Here is a 20772-nt window from a genome sequence, read left to right on the forward strand (position 1 = left end):
ATATGCTAAATAAACATGGAAATTGCTTTACAAGCTGTATTTGAATCACACCAAGGACTTACCACAGATTATATCCAGGGCACACAGAGTAATGTCTAGAAAGCAATCAAATGGTTCTTTGTCAACATGTTTTTTAAATTTCTCAACCAAAATATTGGCTTGTTCATTCATGACTTCTAGAAAATCAGTCAAGATTGTGAAGTGGAAGGTGGGTGTTATCATTTTTCTCCTGGTCCGCCATTTATCTCCAGTGCTACAAACCAAAGAAAATTAAGTATGACAAATTCATTTCACAAAAGAAACAAGAACATTTCCAGGAGAATATATACTCCTGGTATAACAACAGCTACAGCTAGTAACATGATTTTTAATGCTGAACTTTAAAAAGCTGCCAGTAGTTGAAGCATGTTCACTGCTGAGATGAATTCAGGCTGAGAATAAGCTAACTATATCCTGCCATTTGATACACATCAAGCCTATTCTGCACATCTGCAAAGAGCCAGCATGGTCCAGCAGCAGGATGGGTAAAGAAAAATGGGTTTTGTTCACAACTCTGCCAGTTACATGTTATACAGCCTTGGAGAAGTTACTTCACCATCTGGTACATCTGTTTCCCAGTCTGTAAAATGGGAAATAAAATTTAGCCACCTTTTATAGACTCTTTCATATGAAAAATTAAATACATGCAAGATAAGTAATTACATTACACACAGGAACTGAAGTGATACATTTGCTAACTACAAGAGTCTGCATTAAGTATTGTATGATGCAAGCATTCATCTGAAATCTCTAACCAATTACAGTGTAAGTTAACCACGCCAATAATCAGAGCCAAACACACTTGTGCTTTCAAATGCTTTTGCTGGCATATACTGTTCACATATGCAGTCATATTGACAAGTTAAGTTGGATGTAGCACCAACCTACATCTGACTGATTTTAATGGAAATAACCAAATTTTGCTTGCAATGTTAATAGTATAAGTCAACTTATGAAACAGTATATTAGAGGCGTAAGGGTGAAGTTACACCAGGGGCAGGGTATTATTTTGGGCAGAAGGCTGCTTACTGAGTTTTGGCAAGGCATCGAGGGCCGCATGACAGGCAGCCAGGAGTAGATAAATATTAACTTTCTACATTTTTAGGGGCCCCACAGGCTGGATAGAATGGCCTGGTGGGCCACATCTGGCCCACAGGCCGCATTTTGCCCACCCCTGAGTTACACGTTACACCCAGAGAGTACTGAATCTCTGGAATGTTAAGCAGCATTCAAGTTAGAATGTGCTGTGAGCAGTCTCATGTTAAGGGTTAATAATGTTTCTTCCTGCACAGCTATGGCTTGCAGCTAGCACAGATGAGCAGGGGCACTGCTAGCAGCCAGGACACCTGGGCTCTAGCTCTACATGTTTCCCCACAGCTGTGTTCTGCTCTCCTAAAAATACTGGCAACTCTGCTTCCAGCATGCAGCTGCCCCACTCCCTGCTCTGGCGGCTCCATGCTGGAAGTCGGAGCTGCCATAGTTTAGCATGGTGGCAACACAGAGCCACAGGGAAGCATGCTTCCTCACTTCCTGCATCACGGGTGACTGGTGCCTCCTAAGTCTGGGGGGTGGGCACAATTTGTGGGTGAGCCCAAAGCCCCATATCCATTCCTATACTTCTGTGCCGTGGCTTAGTGCCCACCCCTCCCCCTCCGCCCTGAACATGCCACCAGCCCATGTGCCAAAAAAATTGCTCTGTTCTGAGCAGTGCCAAGTCGGGGACCAACCTCAGGGGGGGCACATGCGCCTCTGTGCCCCCCCTACCAGTTGCCTGTGCCCTCTAGCTCCATGCTCCAGAAGCTCCATGCTGGGAGCAGAGCCACTGGGATTTTGTCCAGTGGCAGCAGGAAGCTGAGTGGAAGAATGCTTCCCTGCTTTGCACAGCAACTTGCTCCTGCTGCACTGAACCCCAAGGCTAGGGACAGACATTACACATAAGCCAGTTTAAGTGATCAGAAACTGATTTAAACCTGCAACAGAACAGATATTCAATGCACATAAACCAGTTTCAAAATGGCTGAAACAGGTTTGAGATAAACCTGGTTGAATGTAGTGTCAGACTTAACTGATTTGGCTCAACATGGTTTATGCAATGTCTGTCCCAGACCCCTTGCTGGTTTAGGTTAAACCAGAGTCCCTCAGCATCCCGGCATGCTCTCTGGGCTGGGGTCTCTGCTCCAGCCCAGCCAGGCTGGTCCCGCTCCTCTGCTCCCCAGCCAGAGTAGGGACAGGCAGGGGTGGCAGTCTGCTCAGGGATCAGTTTAATTTCCTCCTCTCTATCCCACTGGCAGGGACCAGAGCAGGGTCTGCTGGGTGTTCTCCTCTCACTGCTGTGGTGCCAGTAGCCTTTCTGTGGCAAGCACCGTCCCAGCAGAAAGGGGCTTGTTCAGCTGCTGACACTGCAGTGAGGTCTGCCTGGCGCAACTGCCACCACTCTGTGCTCAGGGCCAGCCCCCTCCTGGCCAAAAGGGGCTTATTTAGCTGCTGGCCCCGAGCCCAGGCTGAGTGATGGCTGCAGCTGGACTGGGCAGATGCCAGCTGCTGCAGCCCCAGGGAGGGGGGCACGGCAAGATGCTGGTGGACAGGGCCCCTTGGGATAGGGAGCAGGGACAGGGGTTATTCCTCTTCCCTCTGTTGTCCAGTGAAGAGGTCAGCAGGAGGCCTATTCCTGGGCACAGAGCACAGCAGCGAGGGCAGGCAGACCTGGCTGCCAGTGGGAGTAGAAGGGCGGCTAACTCTCCTCCCTACCGCCTCTGCCTCAGGGGCCATGGTGCCCACTGCTGCAGCAGCAAGCGGAGAGCGTCCATCAGACCCCACTTGGGTCCCTGCTGGTGGGATAGAGAGGGAGGAATTAAACCCCGCTCTGGCCAGTTCAGCCCAGACTAGCCACACCCCCGCAGCACAGCTTCCCTGCAGCCAAGGGCATGGTCTAGCGCTCCTCGGCTCCTGGCCTGAGCAACTGCAGGCATGTGCCTGCACTGCCTCAGTCCAGAGAGATGTTTGTCCTGTTACAAACTGGTTAAGCCTAGGCAGGTTAGACTAACTTGCAAAGGTTGAATCAATTCAGGCTCCAGCTGTATTTGAATGTCTGTCCCTAGCCCAGGGGGTCCATACTGGTAGCACAGCCCTCTCCTTCCCAACCCCAGGATGGGAATGTGGGGTGCAGTGGGAAGCCAAAGCCTCTAGTAAGATGCCTGGGCAGGGGAGAGGTGGTAGCACTTGTGGGAAATGGACTAGGCCAGTGTTTCTCAACCACTGGGATGTGTCCTACTGGTGGGACTCAAAAGTTGTGTAGGTGGGACTTTAACTCATTGCCCAATTGAAAAAAATAAATTTTTTGCACTTCAAATAGATGGATCAAGAGATATCTTGAACAGTGCAATTTTGTGGGGTTTTGTTTTTATCATGGTGGGACCAGGGTTTTTTGACAAAATAGTACATGGGATGTAAGGTGCAAAAGGTTGAGAACCGCTAGACTAGCAGAGTGAGAAAATTTCAATTAGCTTCAGGTAACCAAGGTAATTGAACTTGTCTGCAGCATCTTCTCAGCTCCAGGTAAAAAGCATGGCCCTCTTCTGGGAAGGCCAGTGGGGCTGAGATCAGGTTGGCAGTGGTTGGTGGAAGGCTTCCTGAAGCATTGCTCTCTCTCCCCATCCCTGGCCCCAGGTCAGGAACACAGGGGCCTGCAAAGGGAAGTCACAATGCTCATGCCTCTCCACCTCCCAGCAAAATGTTCCCTGCCACTGCAATCCCCAGCACGGCATGGGCACTGCCCCACCTGCTCCTGGTCAGTACCACCTCCTGCACAGTAGAGTTTGGGATGGTGGAAAGTTCATCTACGGAGCAGAATTTGGGGGAGCAGGGGGAACAGTACATCCTGGGATGCTAGAGAGCTGCAAATTGCTTGTTTTACCTTCATGGAGCAGCCTGAAATTAACCTAACACGAGCTAGGTAGCACAGCCCAGGGTTCAACCTTGCCTGAAGTGGCATAACTTTGAGACACTCAGAGAGCATTTAACATGAGTTAATGAGCTTTAACATGTGGATGCTTTTATTTTAAGTGCCCTTTGTATGAGGCAGGGGTAGGCAAAATGTGGCCTGCAAACTGGATCTGGCCCACAGAGGAACTCTGTCTGGCCCATGCCAAGTCCCTCAGTCCCACCTGGCCCAGCTGCCACCTGGCCCAGCTGCCATCTGGCTCAGGCACACAGCGGGACTGGGGCAGCTCCACAGCTGGACTCCAGTTCTAGGCAGCGGCTTCTTCTGGCTGCCACTGGCCCCAGCGCCATGGATATTGGCAGGGACCCAAGTGCACAGCCACGGCCCCAGCCGGCCCTGCACCCACTCTGGACTCACTGCAGCTGGTGCGGACCAGCTGGGACCTATGTGCACAGCCCTAACCCCAGCCTGCCCCATGCCTGCTTCAGACCACCTGTCCACAATGAGCAGTGATGGCATCAGTGGCAGCTGGGCAGGAGTTGCTGCATGGCATGGAGAAAAGGTGGGTGCCTCCCCCTCACTGCTGCCAGGCCTTTCTTGCTGAGGCTGCCCAGAACCTGCACCCAGGCTGCCCTGTGGCTCCTTTCCATTGCCACCACTGCCCTGCTGGGCTGCCCAGAAGTGACATTAGTGGTGGTAGTTATGGCGCTCGAGAGGAGTTGCAGGGCAGCCCAAGCATGGGCTCTGGGTGGTTGCAGCAAGAGGGGCCCAGCTGTGGCAAGCAGGGGATAGCCACTTTTCTTCTGCACCCAGCAACAGCTTTTGCCCAGCTGCCGCTACTGCCACTGCTGCTCATAGTGGGCGGGTGTTCCACAGTAGGTATGGGGCAGGGTTGGGGCAGTACACCTAGGTCCTGGAGGGTCCAAAGATGGCCTGCTCTGGCTGGGGTGAGTCTGGAGTGGATGCGGAGGATGCCAGGGCTGGACTCATGTGCTCAGTTACTGCTGGGTGCTAGTGGCAGTGGTGGGGAGGAGCCACAGGGCATACGGGCTCTGGGCTGTTGTGGTCATGCTGACCAGCCTGTGACAGCTCCCCAAAATTGCCTGTGTGGCTTTGGGCCCAAATCATTGCCCACCCCTGGTATAAGGGTAACATGGAACTTCACCCTAGGACTGTACCGCCCATCAGATTAGACAGATAGAACCAAATCTTCCTATCAATTAGCAAAAAACAGGAAACATAGTCTGTACAGGCATATTCTGGACGTGAACTCCCACTGACACAATGTACAAAAAAGCATTGCTTGGAGTCTTTCTGGTAGTTTCCACTGTCATATGTCTTGGGATGGTCTATTCTAATGGATCCGTTTTAAATGTCTTTGGCTCCCACTGAAGGGTGTAGAAATGAGTACAACCACATATGACACAGACCCAGGAGGATACAAATGTCATTTGTGAGGAAATACTACTTTAGTCTGTGGCGTTATAATTGACTGATTTGTCTTTGGTTGAAAAGTTAAAACAGTTACTCTGTTTTGAAGAAAGAATGGAGTTCTATGTTTGCAAGGGTGGTCTTGTAAAGTACTGCTCACATTTATTACATAACATGATCCATTCAAGAATTGTGTTTTTTTTTACCTCTCCAAAGTGACAGGCACACCCTATATTATGACACTACAGGCTATTCTTTGGGAATTTGTGATCACTTTCTGTTGCCTTTGTGGTGTTTCTTTACCTTCAGGGTTGTCTGTTTCATATAAAACATACAATTGCAATAACGTAAGATGCAAGATGTAGTGATTCTAGAGCAGAAATCTTCCTGCTAACACCAGAACTACCTAAAGCAGTTACTTATTAGCCTGTCCAGCCATTGGTTTTCACCACGAGTGCCAAGAGACTTGCAGCATCCCAGTCTAACTAACTCATGGCGCTTCACAGAAAGTACCATGAGTTAGCCCAACCCTACCAACCAAGCAGATGTTCACTGTTGGATTGGGAGGATGGAGGATCAAGCTCCACTTTGGAGCTGATCTAACAAAAGAGGCTGCATGTCTGCAGCCTCTTCCCTTACCCCCACCCCCCTCTCCCAGCTAGAGTGCTGTTACAGGTTGGGAAGGGGGAAGGTAGGGAAGGGGTTCCCTTCTGGGGTTTATCCAGCACATACTGGAGTGGAGCAATGGGTGAACTGGAGCACCCTCACCTCAGGAGGCTCCAATCCACCTGCTCTACCTTCCAGTGGAGGCTGGGCAACCCCCAGACAGAACTCCTCCCCCTCCTTCTCCCCCTCCCATCCAGAAGTACATTACACTGCTTATTTTCAGAAGAAATATAATCTATTATACTCTTAAAGCAATCAACATACATTCCATCTTAAACCTTAACGTAAAACCATACATAAATTTAATGGATTAGGTCTGTATTTGCATACTATTATACCTTGTCAGGAGTCCTGTGCCAAGCCATGGATGTACAAATGTGTATAAAGAGGATTTATCTATAAGCTTTGAACTGCTCAGAATAACCTATCAATAAAAGAAAAGATGGATGAATAATGCTGCTTTAGAAAATCAGTTACAATGATGGCTTATCATGCTATTGTTTCCTCCTTTGCACTTGTTCTTTCTCTGTATCCTTCTGTTGCTTGTATTAAATTGTGAGCTCTGTAGGAAAGGAACCATCCTTCTGTTCTGTTTTTTTACAGTTTACAGCACAATGCAGTATAGCACTTAGTTCATTATGAATACTCTAGGATACTATGATAAAAAGTAACAAATACTAATAACTAAAAAACACCTACCTGCAAAAATGTGTTCAAAGCCATAACTGTTCTTGCATAAATTTGAATACTCATTTACAATAAGAAATAGCTTTACATAGCTCAGGCAATAGTACCAAGTCATTGAAACAGGTCATGTGCCAGACTCATAAAAAGGCAGATAGGCATTGTGGAGGTTCATGCCTGAGGGGTGGCTGTGATGCCCCCCCCGTGGCCATGTGACTCCTGCCTGGCTCAGTCTCTATTACAGCCTTCCCTTGATTGCTCAACTGCTGTGCCTCGTTCTTACTAGAGGTTGAATAAGGGAAGCTGCCCACAGGCCTTAAAGTGAGCCTTAGTCTATTTGCGGCACCACCAGGTCTCTCCCAGACCCCCAGTAGCCTTGTTTCAAACTTTAAGCTCAATGGGCCTTTCTTAGCTCGTCTGTGCCCCTGCGGGGTACCTGTAGCTTCGAGGGCTACTTGCATATCTGTGCACCTCCAGCACACCTATAACCTTAAGGGCTCCATGCATGGCTCTGTTCCTTCCCTACACCACTCCCAAAGCCTTGTGGGTGTTCTCTCTCTTTGATGTTGCTTATTTATACACTTGATCCCTTAGGCCCTTGGACCCCTTGGTCCCTTAGGCAATCTCCCTCTGGACTCCTGGACTTCTGGTGCCACAGGCAGCCTCTCCTCTGGGCTCCCAGGCCCCATGGTCCAGCTCTCAGCCCTTCTCTGGGCACAGGAAACCCTCTAGCTTAGGCCCCCTGGATTTGTGGACTCTCTGGCCCAGCTAGCCCTTCCCTGGGCATGTGGACCCTCTGATCTGGGTTCAGCCTTTCCCTAGGCTCCCGGGCCTCTGACTGGGCCCCACTATTAGTCTGGGAATTCCTGGGTTACCAGTTCTCTAAGTAGGCCTTGAACCTGCCACATCAGGGCTCAAGGCTAAACCACCTGTGCCACTTAAATAAAAAAGAAGCATCTCAGGCCTCTGACAGACACGTCAAACCCTCTCTGGGTTTAGCATACAACAAAGGCCACTTGACTGTAAAACCCATTCTTTCTTGTCCAGGGGACTTGTCTCTGTTCCCAGGCCTGTAGAGTTGTTGACATAAATTCAAATCCCTTCAGGAGCCCAGCTGCTCTGAAGCCAGGACCACCTCACTTCATGGCTGCCAGGGAGAGACCACCTGACCATTTCAGGCTCTGGGTTTATATAGCTCAAGCCTGAGCCCTCTCTTGGCCAGGTGAGTCTCTCATTAGCCCCCTGTATGCAGCCTCCCAAACCACTTGCTCCCTAAAGGAGAAAGCATATCATGCCTTGCTACAGGCATCCTACCAGAAAAGAGTCTATTTCCCAGGCTCTTAATTGGCTTATGGATAAAAAAAGTGAGCAAAAGAGGGTATAAATGGTCAGTTTTCATAATAGAAAGTAGAAATAGTAGAGTCCCCCAGGGATATATGCTGGGATTGGTGCTGCTTAGTATTTTCATAAATGACGCAGAAAAGGGAGTGAATAGTGGGGTGATCAAATTTGTGGACATCACAAAATTATTTGGAGCGGTGAAAACCAATGCAGGGCATGAAGAACTACAGAAGGATCTTGCAAAATTGAGTGCAAGGGCAAAAAATGGCAAATGAAATTCAGTGTTGATAAGTGCAAAGTGATGCACATGGGAAAGAGTAACCCAAAATATACATGCACTATGAAAGGCTGTCCATTAACTGTTACCACACTTGGAAGAGATCTTAGAATCATTGTAGACACTTTGCTAAAAACATCACCTCAATGTTCAGCAGCAGTCAGAAAGGAAAATAACATATTGGTAAGTAAGGACATTATGAACAAAATAAAAAGTACTGTTATGCCCTTTTATAAATCTATGGTGCAGCCATAGCTTGAATACTGTGTACAGTTTTGGTCCTCATACCTCAAAAGAAAAACTAGAAAAAGGTACAAAGAAAAAAAAGAAGAAAGGTACAAAAACTAGAAAAGATACAAAGAATGGCAACAAGGATTAGCAGGGGTATGGAGAGGTTTCCATAAAAAGAGAGACTAAATAGTCTAGGATTTTTTTTTCACTTGGAAAAAGACACTTGAGGGGGAACATGAGAGATGTTGTGCAAAATATTACATGGTGCAGAAAAAGTAAATAGAAACGCATTATTTATGATTTCCCAAAATACGAGAACTAGAGGAACTATTGCGTAAGAGGTTTAAAACAAGAGGAAGTTATTTTTCTTGAAGTGTGTAATTGTGGAACTCATTGCCACATGATGTTGTGGAGCCTGATTGCCTATCCCAGTTCAAATGGGGATTAGACAGATTCGTGGAGGTACTGAGCATGGTACAGAGGGGTGTTGTCTCAAAAACTGAATATCCTAAACCTCTGATTGTTAAAAGATGCAATGGGATAGGAGCAGGGGTACAAGATTCTGGGCACATCCTGTTAACCCTACCCCCTCAGCATTCACCCCCTGCCAGTATATAAAACAGGATACTGCTCTAGATGGACATATAGTCTGGCCCAGTAAATAGCAATTCTTATGTTCCAGTATAACTGATTGGAAAAATTGAGGGAACCACTTTGCATCAAAATCAAAATGCTTTGTATAACTATGTCAGTTTATGGGATTGTTATAACAAGCAGATAGTTACAATTATCAAAAATGTCTTGTTTTGGTGTTTCTTAAATAAAATAATCATCTCAATGTTGAACCACAGAAATATTTTTAATCAACATGAAGAAACAAAAACTGGAATGCCACATGTACTTCCAAATTAAGATGAGACTGCATGCTATTCCACATGCTGCAACTCTGCACTGAGAACACTCAAGCGAATTATGCCTGAATTTTCCCAATGAAAAGTATTGTGCTTTCCTCCCTTACCTGAATTTTCCCTTGGAAGGCAAAAGTGGCACACATACAGTACCTTTGCTCTCCAGTACACAGAGCTGAAGTGTACCCACCCAAAGGCAGACTGCTGCAGAGAGTGAGCTCTTGCCCCAAGAAATATTGATCATTGTTATCAGCGCTGTATAGACAAACATTATCTATGTTTACTGTACGCTCTTCACATTTTAAGTCAAAGAATAACTGTCATGGTTAATAAGATGGCTGAATGTGCCCATATTTTCTGATTCAAACAAAGAGAAACCAGGAGTGTTCAGAAAAGTGAAATAAGATTATTACAAATTACAGTTTATATTTTACAGAGTACTGATGATCTGTTAATATGCACAAATAACCACAGAGGTCAACAGCAGAACTTAATACACACACATGGGGAAATGAAATAAATAAGGCACTCATTATTAAATAAATAAAAAATATAATGAAAGGCAGGTCTTATAATTTAATACTGGCTATTTGGTCTTTACTTTGGGCCCTCAGCCCTAATGGTTCATAGACTGTTGCTCCTGAACTGTGAAAGAGTATCAGTTCAAATATTTTATAGCCCTATGGTAGATATTACATTAAGGAAATGTAAAATGTGTTTTATGCTCCAAATACATGAATAGCACAATCAGGTATCTAGAAAATGAGCTAGGCATATTTACCTCCACAGTGTCAGAGTGATACAGTAACAAATGAGGCAATGGTCCTATCCACATTTTTAACAGTGAGCGATTCCTGAATTCTTCAGAATATTGGAACATTTGTTTAAAAAAACCTGAAAAGAAAAAGCTGGTTGAAGAACACCAAAGATGCCTTCTTCTGTAATACCTAATAATAAGTTCACTAGAGCTTAAGCTTTCTTACTTTGACAAAGCAGGTTTGTTTTGCACATATTTATTGTTTTCATTATGATACACTTACAGATCAACAGGTTTGCTGTTCATGACAGAAAAACAGAGTAAAACTCAGATTTTCTAATTTAAAGGAGGAAAAACCTGGATTTTCTCCCTTAAAAGAAGAAAAATGTGGGAAACAGTGGATTTCCCCTTGCAGGTTGGCAGAGTTCCAGCCTGCAAGGGGCTGGGGGAGCAAGAGGAGGGAGGTCAGGCAGAGGGTGCTACATGCAAGTGCGCATGTACACGTGCACAGGGTCGTCAGGCAGCCTTGGAGAGAATCTCCTGCAGGTAAGTTGGCAGGGGGAGGAAATTGAGGCCGCCTCTCAAGGAGGGAGGGAGTTGGGCAGGGCTGAGGCTGGGCCTGCTTCCCAGCTGGGGTAGGCCTTGGGATACAGGGCCATGTGCAGCCACAGGGCCATGGGTGGCTCATATGGGGGATGGGGCTAGCTCCTGGCTGCTAAGCACTATCCTGGGGGAGCATGAGGGGCATGTGCCCCTCAGATTTATACGTGCGCAGGCATGGGCTACCCGCTGTGGACTCAGGGCTCCCTGCCCTGCTGCCCTTGCCTCAGGGCCTCTGCAGCCCAGCAGGCGGGACCTGGCACAGCAGGGCAAAGCAGGACTGGACGGGGAAGCCCAATACCACCATGAACCCCGCACTGCCATGGTGAAGTGTCCCCTGCCTGTCCAGCAGCAGTGGGGGTGGTGGCACAGAGTTGTGCTCCTTGCTGCTACCAGGCAGGCAGTGGGCACCTTGACATGGCAGTGCAGGGCTCCTAGTGGCTGTATGAGCCTCCCTGCCAGGGAGAGGGAAGCAGGGTGGGGAGCCCAAGCTCCCAGCAGGCAGCCCACATTCGCCCCACTACAGGCTCTGCTCCAGCTGTGCCATCCATGGGGGAAGGGGAGCCGGGCTCCATGCTCCCCTCTGCCGCAGCAGCTGCTGCCTCCTATGGGTGGCAGCCGGGGCTCAGGCACTGCTGTGCGGGCTCAGGGGGCTGTGGACCTGGGTCCCTGGCCCTGTAGCCCTGGTAGCAGAGCTGGGGGGGGGGCAGGGGGCACCGGCATAGACAGGGCACTGGCATTTCAGGGCTTCTCAGCACCACAAAGCAGTGGGGGGACAGCTGCAGCTGGACCTACGTTCTGGTGTGCAAAGGGGGCAGGGAGAGCTCTGATTTTCCATGATAAAAAACCCAAAATCAAATGCCAAAATTTACAGGTGTTTAGAATTTATTTTATTGTAGTGATTGAGGCACTGGTAGACTTCCAAATTGCTTTAAATTCTACATATATCAATAAAACTCTGTGTTCAACAGATACCTATATATATATATAGCGGCGTTTCATTTTAATCATGGAAAAGTGCGGATTAAATAATAGAATTTGCCATTTTTAAACAGAGATGATCCCTGCAGATCATCTACACTGCTGTTCAGTGGAGAAATACCCAAGCTCTCTCTAAACAAGCTATCTTGGGTACTAAAAGCAGTTTAGTTGCAGTAGCATGGAGATCTGTGCATACTTACCCTTACTGAAAATTATATTACTACAAGAATTTCTGAAGAAAAATCAAAAACTTATTTAAAGACCCAAGAACCTGAAAACCCTCTTTAGCACTGATTAAACAAGAGGAAACTTATGGTCACTTGGCTGAAAATATAATTCTGGTTGAAAGACATTCATTTGTTTTTCAAAGAAATTATGGGAACATTTTCCATCTGAGACCTGCATGCAGTATTCCAGGGGGGTCCCAAACTGTGGTACGCATACTCCTGGGGGTACACAAGACATCTTTGTGGGGTATATGCGAGAGATTATGTAATGGCAGATTTAATTTTCATTATAATAATAATTGGCATTTAAGGAGTTAAAATATAAAACGATGCTGGTAGGGGTACACGGGTTGGTGGTAAATCTGGAAGAGGGTATGCAATAGGAAAAAGTTAGGGAACCTCTGCACTATCCCATGCCATGATCTTTATACATGGCTTAAGTAACATAATGACCCCCTCCCATAATTCCTGAATGGCACGAAATTGCATATAGATTGTAAATAGGGTTGACACCGACTGTTTCTATACAATAGTCTCAATTTGGTGACAGAAAAACTAGAGGGAACCTCAAAAACTGTGTAGAGCTATGCAGCATATTATAAAGGGCACAAGGGAAATCTTCACATCCACTTTGGATAACCACCTCTGTCCTCATTTGATAATTATATATATATATATATTGATATTATCCTCACATAATCTATACACTAATGCCGTGTTTGGACTTCATCTGAGAAGGCAGCATATATTGCTTCAAAACATACTGATTTAGTACTTATCTGCCTTTTTTAGTTCTTCTCTTAATTACTTTTTTCAACAAGCTTGTCAGATTGGTCCTAAAATAATCATTCTTTACCATTCCCAGCAAGGCTCCTGCCATTACCCAGACATGGCCTTCTCTTGGGATGGAAAGGGTCCCACTCAAAGTGAATGTGAGTTATTAAGGATGTAGCAAGTTCCCTTGTCAGAGAGGCTCTTCAGGGTGTTTTTAAGCCTTCCTAGAGGCATTGGGTGTTGGTTACAACCCAGGCTGGAGGTTTTGACTGGTGTGTGCCAGTGCTCCTGCTGGGAAGTTCCCAGCTAGAGGGTCTTACTCCTCTGCTCAGGGTCAGACTCATTGTCAGACTTCGGGTCAAGAAGGAATTTTACTCCACAGACTGGTACGGACTGTGGGGACCTTCCTCTGTAGTGGGGGGCACAGCCCTCTGAGTACCGGGGACCTCTTGAGTGTACAGGAAGTCCTCAGACTTAGGACGCAATTGGTTCCTGAAAACCGCATCTTAAGTTGAAACGTCCTAAGTCAGAACGCAGAGGAACAGCGTTATAAATGGGGGATTGGTTCCTTTATGACGCTCGATACAGCTGCATCCAGCTGGTAAGTCTATCGTGGTGGAAGGGGAGGGGGGAGGGAAGAGGTGGGGGGTGGGGGGGGCCGCTCAACGCCCCCCGCGCTGCCCAGGCGGGACCATGCGCGCACGGGACTGAGCTGCAGCTCATCGGGGGGCACGGAGAGGGAGGGCAGTGGCTCCCGCTGCTGCACGCTGCTTGTCTGGCGGCTCCTGCCACTTGTCTGGGACGGCATGAGGGGGTGTGTAGCCCCCGATCTGCGTGGAGTGGGGCAGGCAGGGCTGCACCAGGCTGCTCTCCAGGAGGGTGGCAGCGGTGCTGGGAGTGGGGACTATGCCCTCTCGTCGCTCATCCAGCTGGGGCGGGGAGGGTGGGCATGGGCCTAGCCACTGTGCTGCCACCGGACAAGCGGTGCGCAACGGCGGGAGCCGCCTCGTCCTCCCCGGACGAGCCGCGGCTTCGCCCCGCACCCCCTGTGAGCCGGCTGGGTGAGAGGCAGGAGGGCATGGGGGGGTGGGGGGGGGCATGTGCCCCTGGATTGGGGTGGGGTGGGGTGGGCAGAAGAGCGGGGCTATGTGGGGGCTGCAGACACCCAAAAATTTGCCATAGCCCCTGCCACCTTTCTGGAGCACAGCCTGGTGCAGCCCCGGGCCTGCCCGCTCTGCGCAGATCTGGGGGCGTATGTCCCCCCCCTGGCCAAGCGGCAGAAGCAGTGGTGGGAACAGCTGGACCAGCCGCCAGACGAGCAGCACACAGGCAGGACCCACCGCCCTCCCTACCCGCACGCCCCCAGGGAGCCACTGCTCAGCCCCTCCCCGGCTGGGTAGCGCTTGTCTCAGCCCCAGTCCGGCCCTCACCCCGGGGGCCTTGATCTGCCCCCCACGTCGCTTCCCTCCCCTTCCACCACACCAGACTCACGAGCTGGACGCAGCTGTATGGGCTGTCGTGAAGTCGAAACCTGCGTTGGAACTTGAACCGGGGGGCGAGTCACAAACGCTGTAGGTGACGTTTGTTGTAACTCGAAAGGTCATAAGTCTAGCACTGCCTGTACGCTGACATCTCACAGCAGCAGGATGTCGCCCGCTGTGCCCGCGGCTCCTACCGTCCGCCGTGCGCTCCAGCAGCAGCGCGTTGCCCAGCAGCGGGTAGCAGGGGCTGATCCCCGGCACCGCCCGCAGCTGCCGCCACCTGCCCAGGGCCGCGGCCAGCGGGCGCAGGACAGAGGCTGCCCCCAGCGCCACGAGCAGGGCGCCCGCCGCCGCCGCCGCCCAGTACAGCAGCCGCGCGCCCCCTGCCGCCTCCGCCACCGCCAGCCCCGAGCCCATGGCCGCCGCCATCTGCCCCCCCGACCCGACCCGACAGCCCGCTGTTCTGCGCCGGGCTGTGCCCGGGGGCGGGGCGGGGCGGGGCCGCAGCTGCCGGGGAGACAGGAGTCCAGTCACGGATCACGTTATTAGTATTATTGCTATTCTCGTCGTCAACAATTATTAATAATAGACACACCAGCAATGAGCGTGTGGGGCCAGGTCCTGGGTGTTACGTCCAACGATGATACGAGTCTTTTTACCAGGTATGGAGTGTAAGGCACAGTTGTCCTTAACTATAAGCAAGTTTATTGACCCCTAACTCTTACAATTCTAAATCAAATGTAAAGCATTCTCAGCAGGTTACTATTCTAATACTGTAACTACTTAAAAGCAATACAGTATGCTCACCACCCGGAGACATGGTGAGCGTGATGTCACTGGTTGATCAGGCTGTGAGGTCTTGTTTGGGGCTCCTGGCTCCTACATCTGGTGTCTGCACAGGATCTTGGATTGATGACTGGATCTCTTTTGGCTTTCTTCAGGAGTGTTCTGGGGAGGGGTTCTAGTTCCTTTTCTTATATACCTTATTGTTACTGTGTTTCTTACCATATAATTATTAACTTGTCATTCCCTGTAATGCATATTAATAAGCCTGCTTCGACTTGCCATACATGATTAACCTTGACTTGAATTGTGCAGTCTCAGGTACTTTTTCTCATTCTTAGGTGAGAGTTAGTTTTGCTACTGAATGTTCCTCTTTTCCCAAGCCAAATTTCCTTATTTCGGTTGGCCAGCTTGTTATGGTGTTGTGCCCTGGACAGAGTATTTACAGACTTCCTCTTCACCAAGAACATGTCATGGTCAGGTCTCATGTCTCATTGCCAATTTGCAGCTGTTTTGAGCCACAGTTAAATCTGCAGCTGAGTGTGCTCATGATAAATATTCTTATGCTAAGTGACAGTGTTCAGAACCAAGGCCCAATGGCCTCTGGTTCCCAACGTGGGGCAGAGCCATCATCCACTGCCCGCAGGTCCTTGCAACAGGCACCAGTTTCACGGGCAGGCCTCAGGGGCATGCATGCTGTCACCACCCCATGCTCCTAGCCCCAGCCCCAGTCTTTCGCAGTCACTGCTCTCTGCACACCCCCTGCCCTATTCCATCTGCTCAACTGAGTATGCCTTGCCTGCACAGGTCCCAAGCCGATCTCCAGGGAGGCCCTGGGACTAGGACCGAGATCATTGCAGGGCTGGGCCCCGAGCCCTGGGGCAGAGCCACTTAGGGGGTTTTGGTGAGCTGTTTTGGTGGAGGAGGGGAGCAGGGATGCTGACCAGGCCTGCAACAGCTCATAAAAACTCCCTAAGTTACCTTCCAGTCCAAATAATTATAAATATTACCTCCTTTTTAGGGAAGGAGGAGGACTGCACCTGTGACTTCGGTCAACAATATTTGCTTGGAGACCAACAAGAGAAATAGTGCTTTGCTGATCTGACTAGATTTTTCAGCAGCCTATGATAGAGTTAACTATCAGGTGCTGAGAAACATTTACATGACTTGGTGGGTAGTCATAGGTCAGCTCTTCAAGTGATTCCACTCTTTTCTAGCATCCAGGTCCCAGAGGGTAGTGATGGGCAAGAGCTCATTCTTCCCTGTGGGGTCCCCCAGGGCTCTATCTTCTTACCCCTTCCTGTTTTGGCAGGCAAGGCTAAGGTGGGATCCTATTTAGAGGGATATTGCTCTGTAAGTTATTTCAATACTTTATGGATTTAGAAGTTAATTTGTTTCTCCTGTTTTGTTCTCTTGTTTTTAAGTTATTTTTCTCTCTTTGTGTAAGCTGCCTTGAATCTCTGAACTTAAACAATAAATAAATAAAATAAACTGTAAGCAAAGGGTAATCATAAAGGGATCAACATTGGAATGACAGCAAGTTTGTGATAGGGTTCCATAGGGGTCTGTCCTGGGTCTGGTGCTTGTTTATTATAATGATTTGGGTGCCAGAAGAGAGAGCTTGCTGAGCCAATTTGCAGATGACACAAAACTGGAAAGGATTGCAAACAATGTTAGAGGATCGACAAAAGATGCTATCTTGATAGATTAGAAAGCTGGGTTAGAGACAATTGGATGAAATTCAAATGCACGCACAAATATGAGGTGCTACACGGAGCACCTCCTATTCCTTGCTGCCCTCCTCCCCATCTGATGAATTTGTAGGCAGCCACAAGATCACCTCTCAGCCTTCTCTTGAAGAGGCTGAAGAAATCCAGGTCCTTCAATCTCTCCCCTGCTTTGCCTGCAGGCCCTTAACCATGAGTGGCCCTCCTCTGAACCCTCTTGAGGTTGTCCACATCCCTCCTGAAGTACGACGCCCAAAAGAAGCCAACTGTGGCCTGAACAATGCCGCAAAGATGGAAAGTATCACCTCCCTGGACCTGTTTATCATGCACCTGCTAATGGATGATAAAGTGTGCTTAGCTTTACTGATCCCTTCATCACATTGATGACTAATGTTCATCTTGGTGTCAACAATGACCCTGAGATCCCTTTCCGCTGCTGTACTGTTGAAAAGGGCATCCCCCAGCCTGTAAGTGTGCTAGTGATTCCTTCTCCCTAGGTGTAGCACCTTGCACTTGTCCTTATTGAACTGCATCCTATATTGTTCTGCTCACTTTTCCAACCTGTCCAGATCTGCCTGGATTTGTTCTTTACCCTGTAGTGTGTTAACCCTCTAGTATGTTGACTTTACCCCATAATTTGGTATCGTCTGCGGATTTGAACAGAGTCCTTTCTACACCCTCATCCAAGTCACTGATGAAGACACTGAACAGCACTTGTCCAAGGACCAAGCCTTGGGGGACCTCACTGCCCACATCTTTCCAGGTCGATATTGACCCATCCACCATCACTCCCTGGGTGCAACCCCTAAGTTAATTTGCCACCCAGCTGACTGTGTAATCATCTACGTCATAGCTGCTCAGTTTATTTATGGTATTTCACCCTATTCTCATATCGAAGGCCTTCTTAAAATCCAAGTATATGACATCTACCTTGACTCCTGCATCTAAGCATTTTGTGACCTGGTCATAAAAAGAAACAAGGTTAGTCAGGCAGGATCTACCTGCTATGAATCCATGCTGCTTGACCTTCAGCATATTTTTCCCACTGGACTCCCAGAGACGTGATCCTTAATATTTTTTTGAAGGTTTTCCCAAGGATAGAGGTGAGACTAACTGATCTAAAGTTACCCAGATCCTCCTCCTCTTGAAAATAGGGACCACATTGGCCCTTTTCCAGTCCTCTGGGACCTGACCTAAGCACCATGAGTGCTCAAACAGATTTTACCCATGCTGCTTCAAGCCATACTGGAAAGTGCTCATGTTACAATGAGGGCAAGATAAAACAGAATATAAAAGATGAACTAATCTATTTAGGTCCCTGGGGTGAAATTTATCATGTACTGGTAAACGTCTACTCAATTCGAGGAGGCAGCCGCCGATTTTGCAGGCAGATCACAGTATTGGCTTCTATTTTCATGGGCTTATTGCGGTGCCTCCCCATGCCTCTGATTGGCCAAGGGGCCCTGGTGGCCCTCCCCTTGCCACGGATTGGCTGAGAGGGCTGTCTGTTATGCGGCCCCACCCCTCATTGCTGACTGGAGAGGAGCTGGGCCACACAACAAGGTAGCCCTCTGCTAATCAACAGCAACGGGTGAAGGAGGGGGGTGGCAGCTGTTTTGCCTGCTCGCCTTCATGCCGGCAGCCCCCTTTGTGCTGAGCTGGACAGCTGGAGGACTGCTAACTCCCACTGGGGAGTCAGCATTTTATTTTTAACAAGTTTATTTTTTGCTTTGTTTTCCCCATGGATTTCACAGAGATTGCTGGTTTCACAATTTCTGCAAAATCACGATTTGAGTAGGTCCCTATCTGTGCTCATGCAGCCTTTATAACTGGTGGAACCATTTCACAGTTGGTTTACATACTGTATATAGCACAAATATATTGAAGACCACAGCCACCCTAACTGACACTTGGCCCAACTGCCACAACACTTTTTCCCTGGAACTTCCTAATCTACTTCATCCTGGACTGTCGATAACCCAAAGTCTGTAAGTGAAGAGGCCTTTCGATTGGGATATAAATATTTTGTCAGCTTTTTCTTTAGGTGTTTGTCACTGTGATAACCTGACTTCTTCTTCCCAAACATTTGTTTCAAAACTTCCTTGTGAGATGAAGGGTGATATTATTTCCTGCTTCCTTGACGGCAGGCCCACTACAGACGCGCGCAGTTTAAAAGGCCCGCCGACGGGGAAAAAGCCCCAGTTAAGCTCAGAAGCGGCGAGAGACATGTGGGTGAAAGCCCACTGCACCCCTGCTCCCCCGAAGCCCCCCAGAAACCCTCCAGCAGCCGCGGAGCCGCCTGCCAACCCCCAGCACAGCCGGAGGTAAGTGGGGCCCGTGGAGACAGGGGGCTAACCCCTTAGTAAGTGGGAGGAGGCAGCTGAGTGGAGCCAGGCTGGGTCAAGCCCTGCCCAGGCCCCTACTTCGCCCAGCCCCCCAGGGAGCCACGTGACCGGAGCCACGCGAACAGGCCGCACAAACAGGCGCGCTTCTCTGCCGGCATGTGAGTTAGCACGGAGTTCGCACAGGAGGGAGCACAGGAGGGCCCCGGACCCTGCCTGCGCACTCCCCAGGGTAGACAGTCCCAGCTGTAGCCAGCCTACCAGAGGCATGACACGGATGGGCACACACCGCACCCCAAGGATCCCCTCGGGCTCCACGCCCCCCCCCCCCCGACACCTCAGAGACTGCCACCCAGACAGAGCCCCTGGTTTCGGGCTCCACGCAGACGGAGCCCCTGTCCCTTTTTCAGGCTCTGGGGCCTGGGAGCATGGTTACCTCCCCTTGTGGGGTCTGCTCCCTTTTGGGGTCTCTGGCGGGCCAGCTGGAGGAGCTCCAGGCCACAGTCCAGAGACTGCGTGCCATCAGGGACTGCGAGCAGGAGATAGACTCCTACTGCCAGGCCCTTCTTCCCTGGGAGGCGGAGGGTAGACCACAGTCTCCCTCCACACCAAAGGAGGACTCCGGGACCTCCCGCTCTGTCCAGCCAGGGGCATGAACCAAGGTGGTCAAGGGCCCTAAGGCCCGCCGCACCAAGGCCCCTGCCCCGCCAGAGCTGAGCAACAGGTACACACCTCTTGCCGCTCCAGCAAAGCCTGCTGAGTTGCCGGCTCCCACAGGCAACATGGTCCCAACTGCAGCTACCGCCCCTGCTCTCCCCAAGACAAAACATAAGGTGTTTGTTGTAGGAGACTCCCTCCTGAGGGAGACTGAGGGGGCAATCTGCCACCCCGAACCCTTAGCCTGGGAAGTCTGCTGTTTCCCGGGGGCCCGCATCCGGGACATTGCGGAGAGGATCCCCAAGCTCCTCAAACCCACAGACCACTATCCCATGCTCCTTATTCATGTGGGCACCAATGACACGGCTCGGAGCGCTCCCAGCCGGGTCATGAGGCGCTACAGGGATTTGGGAGTGGGGCTAAAGGGTCTGGGGGCACAGGTGGTGTTCTTGTCGATCCTCCCAGGCTCAGGCTATGGACTGAGGAGGGAGAGGAGGATCCACGTGGTCAACCAAAGACTGCAGCACTGGTGTCATCGGGAAGGCTTTGGCTTTCATGACCACAGCCCACTCTTTGGCGAGAGAGACAGCGAGCTGCTGGGAAGAGATGGCCTCCACCTCTCTCCCCTAGGGAGGAGGCTCTTCTCAGCCAGACTGGCTGACCTGCTCCACCGGGCTTTAAACTAAGTCTGGGGGCACGACCGCCACTGCTGGCCCGCTAAGCAGTCCTTGCAAAGCCAGCGGGTCAAGGCACTTAAGGGAGCCCACCCCGGCCCCAGCCCTGGTAAAATCTGTGGGCAAGGAAGGAGCCCCCCAGGGGACACTTGCCTGTCTGTACACAAATGCCAGGAGCTTGGGGAATAAGCAGGAGGAGCTCATCCTCCTGCTCAATGCAAATAATTATGATGTCATAGGGATAACAGAGAC

General features: G+C 49.7%; 1 protein-coding gene across 5 annotated transcripts in view; it reads right to left on the minus strand.

Annotated features, from left to right (window-relative positions):
* Positions 1–15281, minus strand: part of LOC102563645 (cytochrome P450 4V2) — a 32766-nt gene extending 17485 nt beyond the window's left edge. For 2 of the 5 annotated variants that reach the window (XM_059721812.1, XM_014594868.3), the window contains exons 1-4: positions 14532–14796; positions 10299–10411; positions 6415–6500; positions 63–253 (exon numbers count right to left, since the gene is read on the minus strand). In XM_059721812.1, the coding sequence (XP_059577795.1) occupies positions 63–253; positions 6415–6500; positions 10299–10411; positions 14532–14766 (625 nt within the window). In that variant the 5' untranslated portion in view covers positions 14767–14796. Of the gene's footprint in view, positions 1–62; positions 254–6414; positions 6501–10298; positions 10412–14347; positions 14495–14531; positions 14797–14932; positions 15075–15144 lie in introns of those variants that run through there. The other 3 variants (XM_059721813.1, XM_059721815.1, XM_059721814.1) reach the window with 3 other exon arrangements.
* Positions 15282–20772: the final 5491 nt, after the last annotated feature.

This window comes from Alligator mississippiensis, chromosome 2 (assembly GCF_030867095.1).
Source record: "Alligator mississippiensis isolate rAllMis1 chromosome 2, rAllMis1, whole genome shotgun sequence".
In the NCBI taxonomy this organism is placed as follows: Eukaryota; Metazoa; Chordata; order Crocodylia; family Alligatoridae; genus Alligator; species Alligator mississippiensis.